The sequence below is a fragment of the Coffea arabica genome, chromosome 2e, assembly GCF_036785885.1.
Source record: "Coffea arabica cultivar ET-39 chromosome 2e, Coffea Arabica ET-39 HiFi, whole genome shotgun sequence".
In the NCBI taxonomy this organism is placed as follows: Eukaryota; Viridiplantae; Streptophyta; class Magnoliopsida; order Gentianales; family Rubiaceae; genus Coffea; species Coffea arabica.
Genome location: NC_092313.1, coordinates 28,355,071 through 28,377,314, shown reverse-complemented (window position 1 = coordinate 28,377,314; position 22,244 = coordinate 28,355,071). Strand labels below are relative to the sequence as shown.

At 33.3% G+C, this 22,244-nt stretch overlaps 1 protein-coding gene and 1 pseudogene across 1 annotated transcript; both read left to right on the top strand.

Annotated features, from left to right (window-relative positions):
• The first annotated feature begins 6,374 nt into the window (after positions 1-6,374).
• LOC113728893 (protein STRICTOSIDINE SYNTHASE-LIKE 10-like) lies at positions 6,375-10,173 on the top strand. Its single transcript, XM_072077505.1, has 4 exons — positions 6,375-6,476; positions 7,303-7,400; positions 7,942-8,201; positions 9,842-10,173. Exons 1-4 carry the CDS (start codon positions 6,375-6,377, stop codon positions 10,171-10,173), a joined length of 792 nt encoding a protein of 263 aa, XP_071933606.1.
• Positions 10,174-11,107: 934 nt separating this feature from the next.
• LOC113728892 (protein STRICTOSIDINE SYNTHASE-LIKE 10-like) lies at positions 11,108-14,533 on the top strand (annotated as a pseudogene).
• The last annotated feature ends 7,711 nt before the right edge of the window (positions 14,534-22,244 follow it).

Here is a 22,244-nt window from a genome sequence, read left to right as displayed (position 1 = left end):
AGGGTTATGGGTTGGATTTGGACACCCATACTTATAATTCGGTCTATCATTTAAATAAGTATCCCCATATTAAATTTGAAAAATTTCCGTCAACAAAATCCGTGGATGGATATAATGGATGTTAACCAGATATAACAAACGCATTTGTGGCAGAATGTTGGCCACATTTGCAATTGAAAACCGTTTGATAATCTGGTCCTTTGACAGATAATTCTGCAGCCAGATTATATCATAGCATTAAAAGTCACCAAACGTGATCATAGTCTTCACTTATTCCAAATAAAGTTCTAATTACCAAACCACATACTTTCTTTTTTGTTCACAAGTCGAGTTCTCAAAGCCTTTTCTGGTGATGTATCTATTCCTTGCTATTTATTTTTCCATTTTCATTCATTGCATAATTGTTGGTTTCTATGTTTTCTTATCCATGCTCAGATTTAAATCGGGTGCATTTATCCATGGACGGATTTTATACGAATTATCAATATAATTGAAAATATTCTAACACAAACAACAAATATTGGGTTGGAAAACTTGACACTCATTCCTTTTATAATTATGCCAAATTACTATATAATTATTTAGATGAATAAATTAAAAATTAGTCTGTATGTTCACTACTTTACTGTAATCCGTCACAGAAGAAGGGAAAATTTTCAAAACAAATCCATGGACGCATCTAGAGGAGTAGACTGGATTTTAAGGCCGCATTGTATCGACCGATTCAACAGATCCGGTCAGACGACTATAATCCGGACAAGGATTGTTGCTGGCCTGCTGTTCAAATAAAGAATCCACGAACGTATTCTCACTTTTCTTCCGCTTCATCTTCTTCAACCTTCAAATAGTGCACACACCTCTCCCCTTTCAATCCCACTTTTCACCATTTAATCTTCAATTTTTTGAAACCAAATCGTTAGTAAACATCTTGAAGTGGTCACCAACCAAATCTAGATCTTCTAGTTCTCGTTCTTTCTTTTTAAAATTAAATTTCAATGCTGCCAAGCCGTCATCCACTTCCTCGAATCTACCAGCTTGAATATGAGTCATCACTTGCGCAGCTCCTCTGAAATATTCTATCTCTAACTGCAATGCATGCTTTCAATAAAATTTCTTCATCAATTCAACAATTCGCACATGCGAGTTCTCTTTTTCCTCCTGCAAGTTAAGTTTCCAATTTACACTATTGAAACACAGTGGTTATAGTTTCTTCCCATTCCCCGTTAAAAGATAACATAGACATACCTCATGCTTTTTAGCCAACTATAAAAGATTTTGCTCCACTTTCTTCTACACCAAGATGGCATTTTCATTCCAAAGCAACGTGGTTTTCGCTGCTCTTCTTCCTTAACATTAGCTATAGATTTCAAGAGATTGAATAATCAGGTAATTGACATGTCTGGTCATCTATTCTTCTTTGAAATGTTGCAATTTTCACCTTTATTTTTTCCCTTAAAACTAATGGATTTTCTCCTTTCCTTCACAAGAACCCGAATAAACAAACCTAGAAAATATTACTTCATTTTTCAACAATAAAGAATGAAAAAGAAAGGAGCCTTGATTGGAGTTGTTACCTACAGCTCACCAATGATCCCATCCATTGTTTCCAAGAAAAAAACTGGTTACATTCTTTTTGCTTTTTTGATATGTGCATAATACAAGTGCAGATGTAAATGTACATAGTATGCTCCAGATTTAGAAACATATAACTAATCTATACCTCATTCGTGTGGAAGTGTATGACCAAATCTCTTCCGGACAATCTTTTGTCATTCAGACTAATGCCTACACTGCTTATGGTGCTCATCCCCTCCCTCCTGATCATGCTATCTATTCTCCAGCAATCCATGCTCGGTAACAAGATTCATGAAAATTTTTCACTTGTTACTGTCTTCCGTTATGGCTAATTGACCGAAAGGGTTCTGTTTAATGAATTCTTCTACATTATCAGCATCAGCCAATTTCTCCAAGTACTATACAAAGTTTCCTTTAGGATCTACAGATTTTTTTTTTCAGGTTAGTTGAAAATTTCAGGATAGTTGAAAAATAAAAATTACAAGGCCAAGAAAAATGCTTCTTACCCAGACAATTGTCCTCTGCACTCAAAGAATTATATGATGCAGGGAAGATGGCATTGTATCTCTAAATAATTCAACAAAGGACAATAATTAGAACATCATCCAGACCAGAAAGAAGGAATATACCACATAAAGAACTTTGAGCTAGTACACTTACAGAATTAAGGGATGATTTGTATGGAGAATCATCAACTAATACTATGTTAGATCCATTATATAAATTGAAATCTCGCCAAACTTTTTCAAGTCCTTAAATATCACATTTTTCTCTATATTTTCTTTCAGTTTGGCTTTTGTCACAGTGCATGAATCCTGATCCTGCAAAATATAGCAGTATCAAACAAGACATTACCCAAAAATTTTGCTAAGAGACTGATTCTGCAATTTTTTATAATTACGAATGAAGTCTCACCCAAACAAACAATAGTTGTTCTTAAAAACCTTTACCCATTCGTTTTGATATACTTTGAAGTATAGGTTGAATATTATGCCTAGTAAAAAAATGAAATGCTGAAAAGTAGAAAAAAGAGAAGACATAATGTATGAATCAATTAACTAAAATATAGGTTGAAGCATGCCTTTTTTTAATGACCAGATTGCCACAATGAAATTTGACAAGCAAAATTTCAAAAACTCAATGCAATGGGGTCTAAAGGTAAAGCCATGTTGTTTGGATCTACTGTGAGGTAAACTGGTCAAAAGCACTCCATTCAGATCCATAATAAGAAGTTTCTTTTTCGACCCTTTATCTTGCAAATCTCCTTTGGCATCGGTCTCCTTTTTCTATTTATTTTCTTTCAGGAAAACAACATAATTGAAGGGGTCTGCCAATTTATTCAATGCAATCTCCCAGACAGCAAGCTTCCTAGCAATGGTTGTACATACAAATATTAGGAGTTGGACGCAATAAGCTAAGCCTGCTAGAAGGACAACATGGATTAGTGCACTTACTGGTCCAATAATGTTGGGTCGACATCCCATTGCCTAATATTGCATATATTTCATTGTGAGAATTCCACAACTTGTTCCATCTCCCTGTCTTGAATTGTGATTGACAAGAAAAAATGTCCACCTAGGATCCTTATTTAACAATCTACTCAAAATCCATACCTATGCCCAAAAAAAGGAAAAAAAAAAGAAAGACATTGCAGTGATCATCTTACATTCTTTCATATTAAGGTAAGCTGCACAAACATAAAGCGAAATAAGTTGCAAATTTGCAAATTTTCAGAAAGTATGGGGCCCTTCCTCAACATATTCTAAAATAAATAAAGTACATTCTCTTACGGCAAGTCTCATTAGACACAATTTTTTATTTTTTATTTTTGGAAATAATTTAGAGATACTAGCAGAAAATAGTAATGTTAACTCCCCTAAACATATGTGCAGTAACAGTGATTTTCCACTAAAATATAGCAACAGGCAAAATATTTAACTTTTGCCTAACCTCATAATCATGTTATGAAGTCAAGTTGGGGTAAGCAATGTTGATCATTCAAATATAGACAAAGAATCAATCGTGGAGTTTTGCATAAAAAATCCTAGCAAGCATGAACATTGCACATAACACAATGTCTTCTGATAAAAAACTTGAGATTAATAAGTCACAGGGGTGGATTCACATGGCCCTGACCGAATCTCGAGGTTGGATTTTGTCAAAAATTTTGTTTCAAAAGAGTTACCCTCTGTCAAGAATCTGGTCAAAAAATCTGACCAAATATAGATAAATCCACAGCCAGATTCATGTTGAATAAAATTGCTTCACTTGAAAAAATGAAGTTCAATTTTTCAAGCATTTTTTCTACTTTTTGAGGCATTGAATGGTCTCATGCCTGCAAACAATTGTAACACCAATACCTTTGTTGATAGACTCTAACAAAGAAAGGCACTGCCATGGTCATCCTATATTCTTTCATATTAAGATAACCTGCAATATATCTTGTACGTACCAGCGATTACATTACACCCTCATAGTATGATTTCTCATGGACCAAAGAATCAACTATGTAGACTTCCTTTTCCTTCACATGAGCAACCATCAAATACCAATGCTTGTGTAAAGTTGTAGGGAAAAAGATCTGCAATATCATATAATAAACAATATCTAATTGAACAAATATCCAATTGCTAACAACTATGCAATAAGTATAGATATATAACTTAAAATAATGGATGCATTTATAATGTTATAGATGACAGAGCAATGAGAATGATAAAATTGTTGGAATAGTTTGTGAATTGAAATGAAACTAAGACTTGTTAAGACTCAAAAGCTTGGGCAAAAAAACAGTTTTCAATATATTGAAAACCCATTTAAAATCCAGTCATGGATTGATATGTGATTCTGGACCAGATTCAAATCCATCCATGGATTGTGAAGGTTGTGGACCAGATTTCGATCTTGGATTCAAATCCGCTAATCTGGTCAACTATGTAGTAAATCTGGCCATGGATTAAAATCCGGCCAAATAATCCAGTCAACTGTGTAACAAGTCCAGCATGGGTTTAAGCATACATCCCCTAAATCCGGTAGACCGTGTAGTCAATTTGGGTATGGATTTGAGGCGTTTGTTGGTTTGTCCACTAAAGGTGACTAAAGAGCCTCTTGATGACCATTACAATCATGAAACGGTTTGGCATTGTACAGGAAACTAATGCAACCTCTCGAACTTTTCTAGTGCTTGTAAATCCCCATCACCAATAAAAATGTGAATACCTTTCCTGCAGTTTTCATGAATTCCATCTTGTCTTTAAGATCAGGAATCTCTGGAGTTGTGGGTGCTTTAGATGGATAAGCTGTCACATAAATTCTTTGCAATAAAGTGAATGACAAGCAAGAGTCAGATATGAATTTTGCTAGCCACAAGAAAATAAGTAATAATATTAGAACTTACCCAAAATGTAGGATGGGTGAAAGCAAATTGCTGATACTCTTTTTGGAGTAAATGAGTGTATTGCACGATGATCTTAAAGTAATAGAATACATTAACAGATTCAGTAAAATGCTATTAAGACCAAAAAAAAATAAAGAAAGAGCTATTACTGTTCAAAAGAATAAAAAACTAAACCATGTCCTCAACCCAAGCCTTATCATCCATAACTTTCTCCAAATGTTCTTTGTTAAGAGTATAAATCCCTATCTCATCTGTTTCCTTCACATAGCTGTGGAAGATGAAATAAAAAATCACAGAAATCACAAAACAATGACATATTTTCATTGACTAAAGCCACTAACTTCAACATATGCTGCAGAAAGGATTTCTCTGAGATGAATATATGCAGATGCTTCCAAATCATTCTCTACTGCTTTAGAACCTTCTGCACAACACTGTTCATTAATGAAATTAGTATTTATTAAAATCGGAGAAAAAAACATAAGGAACATGTCTCGCATCTTTTAGAAATGTCAATAATTCCAATTTGATATCTTTCAACTCCAAGTCACCAATCACATTTGAAATTTTTCCAAGATTCTTTGTAATCTAGGAAGAAAATAATCAGGTTATACATTTTGGTTAGTTGACATAAAGAAAAGAAAAAACAATAAGATGAAAAGGAACACATTAACATACACTTACCAATTTATGAAGTCACATATAATAGGACAAGTTCTCTTCATTGTTTGGACTTTGTTGTGAAAATGTAACAACCTCACAAGACTGCTCTTTTTCTACTTCCAAAGTTGGCAGCTTCTCAGCTCCACCTTCACCATTGTGTTTAACACCTAACAACTTGTCATCTCCAACAAATATCCCAACACTATCCACCCTTTCAGCTCTACCATCAAGCTTCTCATCTCCACAATCACCATCGGGTTCAGCACCCGAAAAATCCTCAACCCTAGCAAGCACTGGGTTCAGCACCTCTTCAGCTCTACCATCACCACGGGGTTCAGTGCTTGAAAACTTCTCTACTCTAGCAAATGTCTCCACCTTATCCAACTCAGCTTTACCTTCACCACTAAGTTCAGCTTGTTGCATCTCTAGGGTTGGTTGCACGTCAATGCCCAACTTTGCTTCAATGCGTAGAATGCTTTCACCATGGCACTGAAGCTCTCGCATCACTTTCTTCTCAAAGTAGCTAAACATATCAATGAAGTGCCTCCATCCTGGTCGAGTGTTTGGAAGAGGTGGTGGAGCTTGAGCGTGGCTAGTTGGCTACTGAAGTGGCTGAGAAGTGGAGGCTCCTGCTTGTTGCTCTTCCTGTGGTTGTTGTTGTTGGCCACTAGTTCCTTCACCCTGTTGTTGGCCACTAGTTCCTTTATCCTGAACCAAATTTCTACCAAAATCAGTAGAAATGCCAAGTCTTTTGCAGGTGGCTTTTCCTAAGGCATCGGTGGGCTTTATGATCACCGGTTTTAGCCTAGAAAAGTTCACTCTTGCCTTTTGGAAAGCTATGGTGAGGAATCAAGTGTATGGAAAGCATGTGGCTTCTTGCTCCTAGCCACAATCCATATATGCTTGATGAAAATGCTGCCTAAGAGACAATATTTTTCCTGTGGCACCCCTCGAATGATTTGGTCTAAAAAAAAAAGAACACTTGTTTGAGTTTCATTAGTTCCACTCACCCTAGGGATGATATTAGTACCGAACAAATAAATAAGGATGCGGTGCTAATAATTTTTAAAATGAGATGTGTACAAGATTCTTTTCTTATTGTTGGAGGATTCAGTCTTCACATTGAAGCGTTTAAGATCAGCTTCGTCCTTATTCCAATCACTTGGAGGCGTGAAGACCTTTTTCAAATCTACTTTCTCCCTGCTTGGGCACATTAAGCCAACTGCTCACATCATCTTTGGTAATACGGACTTTTCTTGCTCTAACAATGCTGATAATTTCATCAAATTTGAGGTCACATGCTCTTTTGTTAGGAATATTAGTTTAGAACTCCTGTACTAAGTCTAGATAATAGCAGTTGGGGAGATTAAACAATCCTCGCCACCCAACCTTATCAAAGGTGTCCTTCACATGATAATGGTTGTCAACCATAGGATCAGTGTCTTTTTCAACTAGAACTTTGGATTTAGCTAGAATCCTCTCATCGTGCCAGACTTAGTTAGCTGTAGAGGTAAATCGGGTACGATCATACTACTCATCTTCCTTAGCTTGGGCGTCTTGTAGCTGCTCCTCCTCTTCAAATGAATTAGGTTGTTGCTGCTGCTCCTCCTCAGTTAGTCGTTGACCAGCAGTCATTTTGGTACGACGAGGCTGTGCGGTGGAGGTAGACGCACTACCCTTATGCCGGTATTTCTGATGGCCGGATAATCAAGTGGCTTCCAAATGAGGGGCGTTGGACCAATTTTGCTATAACAACCCCACACAGGTTTGGATATTTTTCCCAACTTTATTAAGTATTCAAATGTCAGAGTATGCCTTTTTTACTTCTTAGACCACTTTTATGTAAATGTACTCATCCCCATTTTTCAATTCTACAATCTAGCTATACATCTATTAAGAAAATAAATATTCTGCCTTCAGTAATTAAAGTTTGGATGTGACCTCAAATTTCTTTTCATTGCTAGTTTGGATTTGATGTAATCCCCATTTTTCAGTAATTTGACTCCAGTGTCGAATTTCTTTTCACCCTTACAAGTTTGGAGTCAAATTTCAAAATATTGTTTTAAACATGTAGCACGCATTAAAGATTGCTTGTGTAAACAAATTCTTGCATTGATAAAGTGAAAGAGATTAATCCTAATTTGTTTAGCTTGATTTGGCAAAAGTTAGAGGTCAAACTCATTCAAAGACACCAGAATGCAAGGATTACATCATTTTACAAGTTTCTTTTACAAAGTTTTGCCTAACTGGGGATTGTTTTATTCATTGTTACTAATTTCTGTTTAGATTCTAAATAGTGGGAGCAGATCTGGTTGTGAAGGTCCACAAGACAATGTTCTAACCGAGTCAAAATGTGGGCGACCACTTGGTCTATGTTTCAATCAGAAGTATGGAAATCTGTACATTGCGGATGCTTATATGGGTCTCTTAGTTGTAGGTCCTAATGGTCGATTGGCTGCATCATTAGCAAAGGAAGCTGAAGGAGTTCCTTTCAAATTCACCAATGATGTAGTTGTTGATCAAAATAGTGGCATCGTCTATTTCACTGACAGTAGTGCAATATTCCAAGAAGGTAAATTCATACTACATCTTATATTTATACAGTGAAGGTTATTTTTACTTATACCCATTAAAGATATAGCCAAACAGCTAAAAGTTTCTTCAACAAAAGATGGGTTTTCAACTACTTGCATTACCATAAGTCCCCTTTCTTTCCTTTTACTTGCTTGTTGGACACCATCAGTGTTGTGAAACTAATACGAAATGGAAGATGACCATTGAAGTTAAAAAGTTTTTTTATTTTTTTTCCAGCACAGAAAGAGTGGGATTTAATAAACGGAAATTAGAAACCAAAATCTCAAATTTTTGGAGTTTCAACTTTAGCCACTAGATTAGAGGCCGCTAAGTGAAGTTAAAAAGTTGGACATAGGTTCGTTTTAAGGGTTAATAACACTTTGCCCCACTTGAATCTATGGGGTGGTAACATTTTACCACCTTGTATTTCAAAAATATACATTTCACCCCCCAAATTAATTATATTTTGTACATTTAACTTTAACCAATCCATGTGCATATTTTTCTTTCCAAATGACGCCAAATCTCCTAATTTCTCAACGGTCAAATTTTATATTGTTGTATTTTCTTGTTATGTATTTACCATAATATTCTATTATTGCATGCTATGATATTGGATTACAGTATAAATTAAATTAAAAAAAATCCCTAACTGCTACCTTATCTCCGTCCTTTTTCACTACCTTGTGGATGCTTCCATTGTGACTACTACTATTTTTTTTTTACATTTTTTTAAAAATATGTATATCACTAATAAAATCGCAATTATCATTCTTTTGAATATTTAGACAAAAACAACTGCACTTATTAGTCATTTTTTCACATTTGGTATTACGTAAAATCTAAATCAATATCCATGAATTTTTTTACAAAATATATGCAACACCTGACAAATAAAAACTCAAGAAAATTAACATAACAAAATCATAATTTCACTACAAACACAAAAAGTTGCCAAGAAAGGGTACATTATTTTATCACAACAAAATACCATTTTGTTAATTTTAAATTACAATATACTCATACATATTAGTACTATAATACATTATACATATAAGGCGGGGGCGGGCAAGGCACGGGTGGAGCCCTATTTAAACTGACTCTAAATTATAGATAAGTTTACATAATAAGTTAATTAAATTGCTATCCAACATCACATCTTGTAATAGCAAAATATTTTGATGAATATATAATAAGGAAATGCAACAAGCTAAAAGCTGACCATTGAGGAAATAGGAAAACTGGGGTTAATTTGGAAAGAAAAATATGCTCATAAGTTTGTCAAAATTAAAAGTAAAAATATAATTCACTTTGGAGGGCAAAATATATATTTTTGAAGTTTAGGGTGGTAAACTGTTACAACCCCATAGGTTCAAGGGGCAAAGTGTTATGAACCCTAGTTTTAAAAGTTTAACTAGAAATATGCGTCAATCGAGAATACCAAAATTCCTTTGCTAGATTGGCCTCCTGTTAGTCTGTGTGCCTGCCCATATAGTCCAAAGATCTATCATAACTAATACCTAAATTTTAACACTGATTCAAGAATATTCAAAGAAACAGCTTGTTTTTTGGATTATATGTTTGTAATTTTTCTATCCTCAAACATAAGTACCATTAATCGTAATGCTCCAAATTTCAGAGATTTTGCTCTAGTGATACTTACTGGAGACAACTGGGGAAGGTTACTGAAATTTGATCCAAAGACTAATCAAGTAACCGTTCTCCTGAAGAATCTCATGTTTCCAAATGGAGTGGTATTGAGCAAAAATAATGATTTTCTGCCGGTTGCTGAAACCACAAATTGTAGAGTATTGAAGTATTGGCTTGAACCATCGAAAGCTGGGACAGTTGAAATCTTTGCCAAGCTTCCAGGAAGGCCGGACAACATCAAAAGAAACCAAAATGGAGAATTTGGGTGGCAGTTGTTTCACTGGAGAACGTGTTTAATCCATTCGGATCGATAGTTAAATTGAGTCAAAATGGTGACATACTGAAGATAATAGAGGCTGGAAACGGAGAAGAATGGCGATTTAGTTGCGATGTAAATGAAGAGAATGAACATTTATGGATAGGATCTGTAGCAGAACCTTATGTTGCCAAAATAAAGCTGTAAAGCTAGACTTGTATCAGTTGCTAAGTTGATGTGGGATAATTTACGTAATCCATTTCACTGGCAAGTGCAATCAACTTTTTTAGTAGGTTTTCTTTTCTTTTTTACAACAAAAGAGAATCGAATTTAATGACTTCATTTTTGTACTACTTCATTGTTTACTACATTTCGACTTTTTAGAGACTTTTTCCCCCTTTTGTAGATTTTGACAGTGCATGTCTTCAAAATTGATTCACATTCCAGTTGTGCATATGGAAAACAAATCTCAGAATCTAGTCTTTTCCGTAAAAAAATCTTGGATGATATTAGGTAATGAAATCCAAAATGTCCTCTCATACGAATTTTCACATAATTTACGGCACGCACGGAGCCACATAGGTTCAAGAGGGGGCAATCTGCCCCCACTTAATTTTCAAAAACCGCTATATGCAATGCGTATTATTGGCATTTTTTTTCCTCACACAAATTTATACATTTCAGGTCAATATTAACTGGTACTAAAAGCGAAAAACATTTAGAGACTAAAAAGTCAAAACTGAGAAATTGGCATTTCTTATCTTATTCACTCTGCTATTGGATTGTGGAGTTTTCCACAAACTTATTTTTATTTTTGAAGTGTATAGTAGTATACTTCAAAACACTTTCAAAAAATTCTAAATACACACAATCTCAAATACATCTTTAAAAAAAACACTCTACAACTTCTTTTTTCTTCCATTCACCATTGCCACCCCCTCCCCTCCTCTCCCTACAACCCTCCCTTTTCCCAACCTGTCACGGCCCAGCCCATGACTGGTCGTGGGTCACGACCTGCAACTAGATCAGGAAAATGGAGGGTTATCGAGAAGGAGGAGGGAGAGGAGAAGGAAAAAGGGGAAGGTAGGAAGAGGAAGAGGGAGGAGAGAGGAGGGAGGGGGAAGAGGCAGTGGCAGTGGAGGAGCGGAGGGGGGTGGCGACGGTGTAAGAGGGAGGAGGGGAAGGATGGTGGGTGGTAAGAAATATTTTACAAATTTTTAAAAATACCACAATAAAATTTTAAATTTTAAAAATATCCCAAACTATATCCCAAAAATACTTAAGTCAACCGTGACCATCTATAGCTGAAAGTTATTAACATACACAGCTTCAATAAAGTTTTTTAAAAACACTCCAAAAAAACACCTAATCCATATAAAGTGTAGATATTATATAAACAAAAATTTTCGATATTTGTGCAAATATAAATTGTTTACAGCTTGGCAAAATATTTAAAAATTATTGAAGGGAGTTGTTTGTTTAGGGAATTTAGTTCTTTGATATATATATATATATATATATATATGAGGGGTTATTGATGTCAATTGATTACCTTGTTGATCCACTTGACCCCTATGCATAGAAGATTTGAATTGATTAGAGTTGTATACGAATTGAGGAAACCACCTATAAAAATGCCAAGTTAAGGTCCTTAATCTTTCGGTATTCCTTTAACAGACTTCCTTTTGAATTCAAAGTATACCAAAAAAAGAAAAAATGTTTCTACAGTTTGCTTTATGGAATCAAATTGTTTCCAAGGCTTATAAAGAAGAGCCCGACTGTTCTACTTCGAAAAACATTACTCTATTGTAGACAACAAAAATAAAAACCTTTATTCGGCTTCTCACTGCAAATTCCATTCTTTCGATTCTTTCTTCAGTATGGGTTCTAAGCATTGGTTTGCATCTTTCTCTACCCTACTTCTCATAGCTATATTGATCTACAATGCTGGAATTGTTAGTTGTCAAATTAAGGACTCTCAAAATTTTCCGATTTATGATGCAACCGGACCTAAGAGTATTGCCTTTGATCGGTATGGTGGTGACCTGTATACGGGCATTTCTGATGGTCGCATAATAAAATGGGATACAATTCTGAATCGTTGGGTCGATCTTGTTGTAACAACTCCATGCAGGTTTCTATTTATGCTTCCATCTATGACTTTTTTTTTTGTATATTCAATCCTTGTAATTGTTATTAGTTCTGTGTCTATTTACATACCACAAAATATATACCATTTATAAAACTAAAGAAGCGGTAGATAGTGCAAACAATTTTAGTTATCTTTTGAACTTTCAACTTTATCTTTACAAAAAATTAATTTTTACCCTCATCATCTACTTACATATTGCCTTTATAACTACTTATAATAGCCCTAATTTAAATACCAAATTACTATAACATTACAAGCTGAAGTTCTTTAATAAAAAGTTTATATCAATTTGATTTATATAGAAAAACAAAAGTTTTGTATAAAATTAATTCACGCCCTTAACACTAGTAGGAAGAAACTCTTTATAGCCATCTAATTTGTTTTGTTTCATCGTGGAATTGCCACGACCCATGAATTCGAGATTTGTAGAATTTTGCAATATTGGTTGCTAGAGAAAATTTCATTGATTTTATGCATATTTAGATTATAAATTCTTGTCAAAAATATTACAGGTAAACGTTTCCAAAATTGACAAAATTGATAAAAGTTATGCATTTTTTGAAGCATGTAAATGGTAGATTTGAAATTATAAAAGGAAATTACTGAAACTAGTATTTTTATGGAGATCAAGTATTCATGTCCGAAATTGCTTTAGAAAGAACAACATTTTTTATGAGAACCTTCTCGATGTGATAATAAATCAGAATTAAATGCACAGTCACCACTCGAAAACAAACCTTATTTAGTATCAGAATTTCATCTGACTTATTGGACTAAATACGACGAACCACAATTAATGCATTATGATTGATCACATAGCTTATTTGGATAGACTTTTATTTGATTACGCTATTATGATGGACATCAGTGACTTCAATAACAGATTGAAAGAAATTAAGAAATAAGACGACATACCTTTGAACACTACTAATCATATATGCATCACTGGCCTTGATTCCTGTTTGATAACCCAATTTAACACTTAAAATTAATAGATTCAGATCTTAATATGTTCAGATGCGTTGATAATCAAAATCAAAATATTTAAATTAATTAAGTGACACTGAATTTTCTAAACAAAATTTACTCCAAAAAATAAGTGATAAACTATTCACTTATTAGTTAATGTGATATACATTCAAATGTATCACATCTAGTACTTAACAATCTACTAATTTAATGGATTCAGATTTTAGATTTCAATTTTCAAACTTTAGTTTTATCAAACACATCTTAAGTACACTTTACTCTTTATATTGTTCTTTTGCAGCAAGTATTTTACAAATTTCTTTATCAAATATTTGGCGACTTAGTTATTTTTTATTATCCATTGCTATTAAAATTGCAAGGTAATTGTTTACTAACGTTTTAAATAACACAATAACTTTTGTAAACAGATTTGGCTGTCAAGGTCCATTTAATCATGTTTACACAGAGGCAAGATGTGGGCGACCACTAGGACTTAGTTTCAACCAGAAGACAGGTGATCTTTACATTGTTGATGCCTACATGGGTCTCCTGGCTGTTGGTCCTAATGGTGGATTAGCTAGACCACTGGCAAAGCAAGCATGAGGAATTCCATTCATGTTCACCAATGATGTGGTGGCAGATCAATACAGTGGTATAGTATATTTTACTGACACCAGCACAAGATTTCCAAGAAGGTATTTTTGCTATGATGCAATTTTTTTTTCTTGATTCTTGGACATATTTGTATCTTCTTGTATGCCCAAAGCAATTACTGTATCTTTACCAATTTACTAATCATGATGCTTTGGAATTTCAGTGCATTTGCTTATGTGATATCAAGTGGTGACAATACAGGAAGGCTATTGAAATATGACCGTCGACTCATCAAGTAACGGTCCTTTTGGATCATCTTATGTTTCCAAACGGAGTAGCACTGAGCCAAAATGGGGATTTCCTGCTTGTTACTGAAACCACAAACAATAGAGTATTTAGGTATTGGCTTGAGCCATCCAGGGCTAGCAAGGTTGATGTTTTCGCACAACTTCCAGGAAGGCCAGACAACTTCAAAAGAAACCAACAAGGTGAATTTTGGGAGGCAACTAACTCAAGAGATAGGATTTTCAATCCACTTGGAATGATAATTAAATTGAGTCTGGACGGTGACATATTGAAGATAATAGGAGCTGGAAATGGGGTGACATGGGGGTTTAGTAGTGCTGTAAATGAACATAATGGAAATTTGTGGATAGGATCAGTAGAAGAGCCTCGTGTTGTCAGACTAACACTCTCTAACTAGGCTAATATCACTTAGAAAAATTAGCATTAGCTCTTAAATTTTTGTCTCTCTTTTAGTGGCATTTCTAATCTTTTGGACAAAGATCAGTATCAATAATATGAATTTCCTTGTACTTTGTCTCAACCTTAGTAGCAGGAATGTTTCCTATATTAGCATTTTATAATAATGTTTTATGAGTAAATCTTAGATACCCTAAAAGTATACACGGTATTACTGTTGGATTCATAATACATGTGCAAAAGTTAGAATTTTAAATTCAGATTTTTCATAATTACCATTCATTCAAAACTAACAATGTATATATTGTTAGTATAAAAAAGATTAATCCATGCTTTATAGAGGGAAAAAACAAAAGTTTGTCATTCAGCTTATACTAAAGGCATGGTATATCTAGTTTTACAGCAAATGTGGAAAGAGTTGGTGCTTAAGTTGGCAAAAAAAAAAAAAAAAGGTCTTTCTAGAATTGCAATTTCGTGCCTCCTGATGAAAAAGAAGTCATGAGCAATTTTATATGAACAAACATGCAGATTTTATATCAATGTTTTATGAGTTACTTAAATTTCGATAACTTAAAAAGTCTAAATCAGTAAATTGTAACATAATAATTTGTGTAAAGAAGAGTTTGCTGTCAATAGACTAAACTACAACCTTATGAATCGTCAATTTTAGCAAGGGAGTGGTGAACTATAACAGGCCCATCACGCTGTATAGATAGAAAGAGGATTCAAAATGGTTCCGGGCAAATCATGGAAACCATTTATGGTAGAAATTTGACCAAAATCCCAGAGATTATAAGGAATGTTAAATATATACAAACTACTTGACGATTTAAAGTGTTATTTATTCTTTCAATTCTTAACACATTTGAAGGCAGAAAAGTGGAGTAGACCTGCATACTACAGTAGCACCATTGGATGTAACATGTCAATAGGTCGGATTTTATCTAAATTCAACCCAAACTCAACGTACTTTTATGGATTTAGGTTTAATTTTTCTAACCCAAATCTTATCCATATATAGATCTTGTAAGAGAATCATGGATCTGGTTAGCGTTTGATTTTCTATTATTTATATCAAAATCCAAATCCAAACTCGGACACCCGGACTCATGTATGTGTGTGTATATGAAGCTTTAATATAAATAGAATTAGTTGATAACAGTTCTTTTTCTGAATTTATACTACTACATTCAATTTCTTGAATGTTAATTCTATTATTTAAAAACAAAAACTCAATTATAGTTATGTTATTTTTTAATTTTATATATTTTAAATATTTTTACTTTAATTCTCCATTGTATATTGAGAAAAATACCCACAATACTTGTTAGTATCCAAACTCAGGAGGGATGGATTTGGGTTTTCATAAGGGTTTGGGTTTGGATTTGGGTCTAATTAGTTTTAATAAATCTGGATCTGAATCAAGAGTATCCAACCTAAACCCTACCCATTGGCATACTTAATTGAATGCATACTACATGTACAAAAAGTGAAATTCAAATTTAAATTGAGATTAAGTGGCATACATCCAAAGACATCATTGTATTCACTGTCAATATATATAAGATTAATTCAAATTTTTAAACCTTTAAAAGCTAAAATATCCACAATTTAGGTGCGCAATAATGTTAATGTTTTATAGTAAACCTGTGTCCCTTTTTTTCCTTTTTTTGTATACTTATCGTTTGCCTTTAGGTCAAAGAATTGAAAAGTCCTAATATAAGCAATGGCTAATATTGGCTATGCGAAATAGCTTTAGAATTGACCATGCAAGGCTTGGATCCGGAAACTAATTTTTGAAGGGGAATTCACCTGTCTGTTCGTGGCCCTTGCGTGGATGATGTTAGATGTCATTAGTACATGTTAATAATTAGACCCAAAGGATTTTATGTGGCTTAAAAGCATTAAATTCCCTCTGAATTTGATTCTAGTTGTACTTTATCCTCCTCAACTCAATAAATAAGCACTTTATCCCTTCCATTAGAACAAAATTGCCCCTTTAATATTAATTATTTCTCCTTCCGTTCCACAAATATGTCACGCTTCAGGAATTGTAATTGTTATCAACAATATAGAGAAGTTGAAGCTCTCTAGAATAGTTAGTCACTAAAGTAAAACTTACAATTCTCCTTAAGTATAGATCAAGAGATCAAATCTTTTGGATTGCATTTTTATCCAAAATTTTTTGAAAAAATTCACAATCACCCATATGATACGATAACGATTCAAATTGGCTCCTTTGAGGCTACCCCTCGCTTAGTTGGCCTCACACCCCCTGGAACTGGAAGAGATACAAGCATCGTACTAGCATCTAAAGAAGTGTAGGGCCTGATGTTTGTTTCAACTTCATATTTTCATTGCTAACTAGCACATGTGATGAGGAAACTTAGTTTTTTTTTTTTTGTCAGCAACGATACATTTGTATAACCTATTCTATCCTAATCTAGGGGGAGGGGGAGCCTAAGGAAACTGTGATAGGGGCTAGTGGGTATACAGACCCAACTAGATCAAGGGAGTGCTATGGCACAACTCTTAGATTTTTTTCGCTGCTGGTGAGATTTGAACCCTCACCAACAGCCCAAGGAGGGACTTAAGTCCCTCCCTGGTGGCCACTGAGCCATTGGCCCAGTGGTTGTGATGAGGAAACTTAGTTGCTTTAGTTTAAGTAGCTACCACGTGCTACAAAAGTCACTAGTTTGGTTTCTTGGTGATAGCAGTGGGCCCGTGAAAAGACATATAGTACACTGGACTTTTAAGGAGTATTTGAGGGGTAAATGGATAATTTGAATAGAAATATATTAGCCAATTAAGATAAGCGATAAATATTTTGAAACAATTTAAAAAGGAAAGTATGATAATATCAATGGAATCGAGGGAGTATTTTATTTTTTTCTCTCTTATTTTGGTCTTTTTTCTACTTGCCGATTTTGTTTATATTCTTTAATTTTTCTCCCTTCTCTCGTGTGATCAACTACTTTTTTTCTCTTTGCTATCTATATATATATATATATATATATTAATCTTCCTAAACTTATGCTTTATTTATTTTTAGCTTATTTACTTTTGTTATTGAAAAAATAATGACCATAAAGTCTATTTATACATATAAATTATTTCATACATTACTTAAATCAGTATGCCTAAAGTTTAAAATAAATTAATACTTAATAAAAACAGTAGCAATTAATCAAATATACATAAAAAGTAAATAAAATTAATAATTACTTGATTTTTGGGATATACTTTTAAATATTAACTAATTTAAAGTTCTTTTTGCTAATATCATTTTAAATATTCAAATTGCTAGTAATATATACTTTTTTTTTATAAAAGAAATATACATTTTTTATTATGATAAGCATATATCAATTTTTATGTTATACAATTTGTCTTAAATTTTCTAATAGTGTAAATAAATAAAACAAGAATGAAATTATAAGTGCAAAATGATTACAATATTGTAATAAGCATACAACTAGTAATACTAATAGGAAAGTGACACAAAATAGTGACATGAGAGAAGGGCAAAAAAAGAAGTTAGTAAAAAAAGAAAAAAAGAAAAATAAAAGAAAGTAGTGGAAAAGAAAAATAAGAGAATGAATAAACAAAAAAAGAAAATAGTAAGGACACTTTTATTTTTAAATATCAAATAGGGGGTAAAGTGCTTATTTAATGAGTTCAGGGGGCAAAGTGCAACCAAAGGTAAAGTTTAGGAGGGTTTAATGCATTTAACTCATTTTATATTTGTTGGGATAAAATTGAGATAGTAATGATAGGGTGGCTCAATTTATTAATTTGTTCAACAGGCACATTTGTCGTTGAGAAGCAAATTTGGATGCCTTGGTTGCTTGCTTGATGAATGAAATTATATTTTTTACAAAATATTAACATTATTTAGTAGTAATAATAATAATAAAATAAAATGCTTCAGTATTTAGTTAATCATTCTTGTTTGATTTGGTGGTTGGTTAGTTTCTTGACAAACAAAATTGTTCTTTCTTAAAAAAAAAAAAAAAAAACAAAGATAATTTCAAACACGTTGGAATAACTTGACTGGAAATATTAACCAATTAAAAAAATTAACTGCTTGCGACCGTACGTCAAAAATACCTTATTACTCCTAAAACTTAGGGACAAACAACTCTAATAGTCCCTCAACTTTTTCCAATAGTCCTATATGGTGCATCACTTTTTTAAAACTGTCTATCAAGTCCTTAAATTAAGGAGTTTGGTTTTAATTGGTGTCCAAAAGAGATAACTTTTATTTTCTCCACTTAGATTTGGTTTAATTTTAGATTGGACCCTCCCCAATTCATGAAGCTAAATTTCCTCTCTTTAGTTGTTTGGATTAATATTGAATTATTGACCAGTTTAATTAACAAAAATGATAAAACAACTCTTTTAGCTAATTTATTCTAAATATATTGTTTTCTGCCATATCTTTACAATAATAAAGTCTGTGTAAGTAGTTAACTTGGTTTTAACTTTATTTGTTTTCAAATTTACCCTTATTTCTATGATCAACTCACACACAAATCCTACTCAATCAAAACTATCTCCCTCCAATTCTCACGATCTTCCCTACCAACATTTTTTTTTTACTTCCAATTATACATATTTCTGCATGATACACTTTTATTACATATTACATAAAATAGTTATATTCACTTGCACTATTTTTGTGATCCTTTCAATTAAAAATATTTTGACTAGTTTCACATGCATCGTGTGTGCCTTGATATCAAGTTGTTTTAATTATTCTAGTTTTCAATAAGTTAAATAACAAATTCTGTGGAAAAGGATTAATGTTAGTATATTTTACCTAAGGTAAAGCAAACAAAGAAGAAAAATAAGAAACATAAAAACAAAATAGGGGAAAACCAACTTTAGCATAGAAGATTAGTATATATTATTGAATATGAATTTAGGAAACTACCTACAAAAATGCTACCTTTATTACCCCTAATCCCTTTCGGTTTTTTTTTTTTTTCAAACCTTAATTATCCTTGACTAAACTACTAAGAAAAACTGATTCCTTTTCGGAATCTATATCTATATGTATTCAAGAAGGGGTTTTTAGCAGAAACCCTCTCAATGGCTTCTAAACTTCTCATTCTTTTTTCTAGATTTTTGTATTTATTTTAATACATAAAAAGTTGTGGGTCATAACCCACCTTATCACCAATCAAATTTAAATTTAAAATATTCCCACTATCTCTTAACTCATCCTACAACCACTCCTATAAATCCTCTAATTATCATCCCACGTTTCTCCCTACATTTCCTCCCACGTTTCCCACTCCAATTAAGAGTCCACTCCAACTATCTCTTAACTCATTCTACAACCACTCCTACAAATCCTCTAATCATCATCCCACGTTTTCCCCTACATCTCCTCCCACGTTTCCCACTGCAATTAAGAGTCCTCTAATTTAAGAATTCCACCCCAATTAAAACTCCTCCAAAGAATTCCACACCCAATTCCCCCACCCTCTCTCTCAGTTTCTTATTTGTTTTTAGTTCTCTATTGATTTTGTAAATGTATTGATTTTGTTTCTTTTGTGAGCAGTTATGGAAGAGATTATGTGCAGAGACTTCAGCGGAAATCAACCTTCTTGCGGAGAACTGGAAGTATATTCTTGCCGGCTTAATTTTTCAGGTCAGTCCCCTCTGCCCCTCTGCCTTTTAAGTATGTTTTGATTTTGATTTGCTTTTTGTCATGAATGATATTGCATTGATTTTTTGATCATCCATTATTTCTGAAATTTTTTTACAAAATCCTATGAACGGTCGTTTGCTTATTGTTACACCGTAAAGCAAAGATACTCAATAGTGGGATAAAGTATAAACACAAAATCACAAGCACATGCTCCAAAAGACCCATTAAAGGCATGATTTATGCATCGACCATGCTGTTGCTACTCAAACAGCAGCAATTCAGCGAAAATGGAAAGTGGAAACGATGTGTGTGAAGAACAAAATTGTAAAGTTTAGTTGCACTTATTGTTCATGATAAGACACAAACTCGAACCATCAGAGTAGGGCCTGTTAAACCTCTAATAATTAACCAACGTGATCTTCTGGAATCTCAATTTTTAGGCCTGCAATAGCCTCGCTCATTAAAGCTACTTGGCAATGTACTTGAAGGCCCTGTTTTTTCAATCATATTTAAACTTCACTTGGAAGGATTAGAGATTACCTTGACCCAAAAGAAATAAAGAAAAATGGAATAGGAACACTATGGCGGTAGCTTTTAAATTCTAATAACCACATCATCTTTCCTATTCATAATCAGTAAATCCACAAGGGTCATTAGATGGGGAATTGAAGATGGTGACTAAAAAAAATATGGTTTCTATTGGTATTTGAAAATTTCTGAATTCTAACTGAACTTAAACCAAAAGAATAAATTAAAAATTATAGAGGCTGCCAAATTAAAAGAATATATTGAATTGGATATTAAAAGATGGTTTAAACATAGTAGGACTAAGAACCAAAATCTTTGAAAAACAATTCTATATTCAAAAAAAAAAAACCTACAAGAACAAACTCATTTTCCCCCAAAAAAGAAAAGAAAAAAAGCCTATAAGAACATACGCCCTTTTCCAAATTTAATAATTTATCTACATTATGAACATATTATAAACTAATGGATTCCTTTTTATTTAATATTAAAAATTGATTTTAAATATACAAGTGATAGCAGAGGGAATGAAGTAGTTAGCGACATGTGAAAAAATCGAAAAAGACAAAAGCAATTAGAGGGATAATTTCGCACAAAAAAAATAACAATAAGCGGTCAAAGTACCTAAAATAAAAATTCGTGGGTTAAAGTGCAATTTGAGGTATAGATGGGAGGCATTTTAGTGCATTTATTGGTTTGTTTTCAATTAGTGGTGCTTGGTTTTGCGGGGTTTTGTTGGGGGGGGGGGGGGGGTTGTGATTGCAAATATGTGTGGCTGGCGCTAGTGGGCTACTTGCTGGAAGTTGGGAAAAAGTGAGCTACTCTACAGTCTCCTTACCTCGGTGCTCATAATCGGACGCATGGGATGGGGAGGTTCAGTAACGGGAAATTTTCAGTAGTTTCATTGGACTAAAATTTTCAAGTGCAATCGAAGTACAAGTCATTATTACAAAAATGTAAAGATCGTGCATTTTCATTTGTAGTACACACTCCACAAAATTTAACGAAGTTAATTAAATCACCAATTTTGGCATTCGTACTAAAAGTGGATTGGTGTGAAGAGTGTTCACACCTTCAAGCAAGATTATCAAATCGAATGCTTAGTATTTGTAAATATTTCATTTTAACAACATTCAATTACATTCATTTGTAGAAATATATCATTCCCTTTTTTAATATAAATTTTTATTTTTTTTCAGGATCCATCTTCCGAAAAAAGACAATTCTTGAATGATATACACATTCTATTATATTTCAAACTATTGTTAAACACATATTACATTTTAATTTTGTTGGTACAATTTTTTCACCTTTTTTTGTTTACTATTTTATTTTTATTTTTTTCAATAATGTCAGCACCGTGCATATAGCACGGGTATTCACACTAATATGAATGTATCAGGCAAGGGCAACTGCCGGTCTAACTCAGAAGGCAAAAGAAAAAACGTTTCCACACTTCCCTTTCTCGAATCGGATTCAGAGATTGTTTCCATGCATTATAGAAAGAGCCCCGGCTGCTATACTTCAA

Excerpts from the sequence above, each read along its gene's own strand:
- LOC113728893 (XM_072077505.1), top strand. The coding sequence starts at position 6,375 with ATGCCAAGTCTTTTGCAGGTGGCTTTTCCTAAGGCATCGGTGGGCTTT. Across the intron at positions 6,477-7,302 it reads TTGCCTTTTGGAAAGCTATG|ACGCACTACCCTTATGCCGG; the intron begins GTGAGGAATCAA and ends CGGTGGAGGTAG. Across the intron at positions 8,202-9,841 it reads TGACAGTAGTGCAATATTCC|ATTTCAGAGATTTTGCTCTA; the intron begins AAGAAGGTAAAT and ends GTAATGCTCCAA.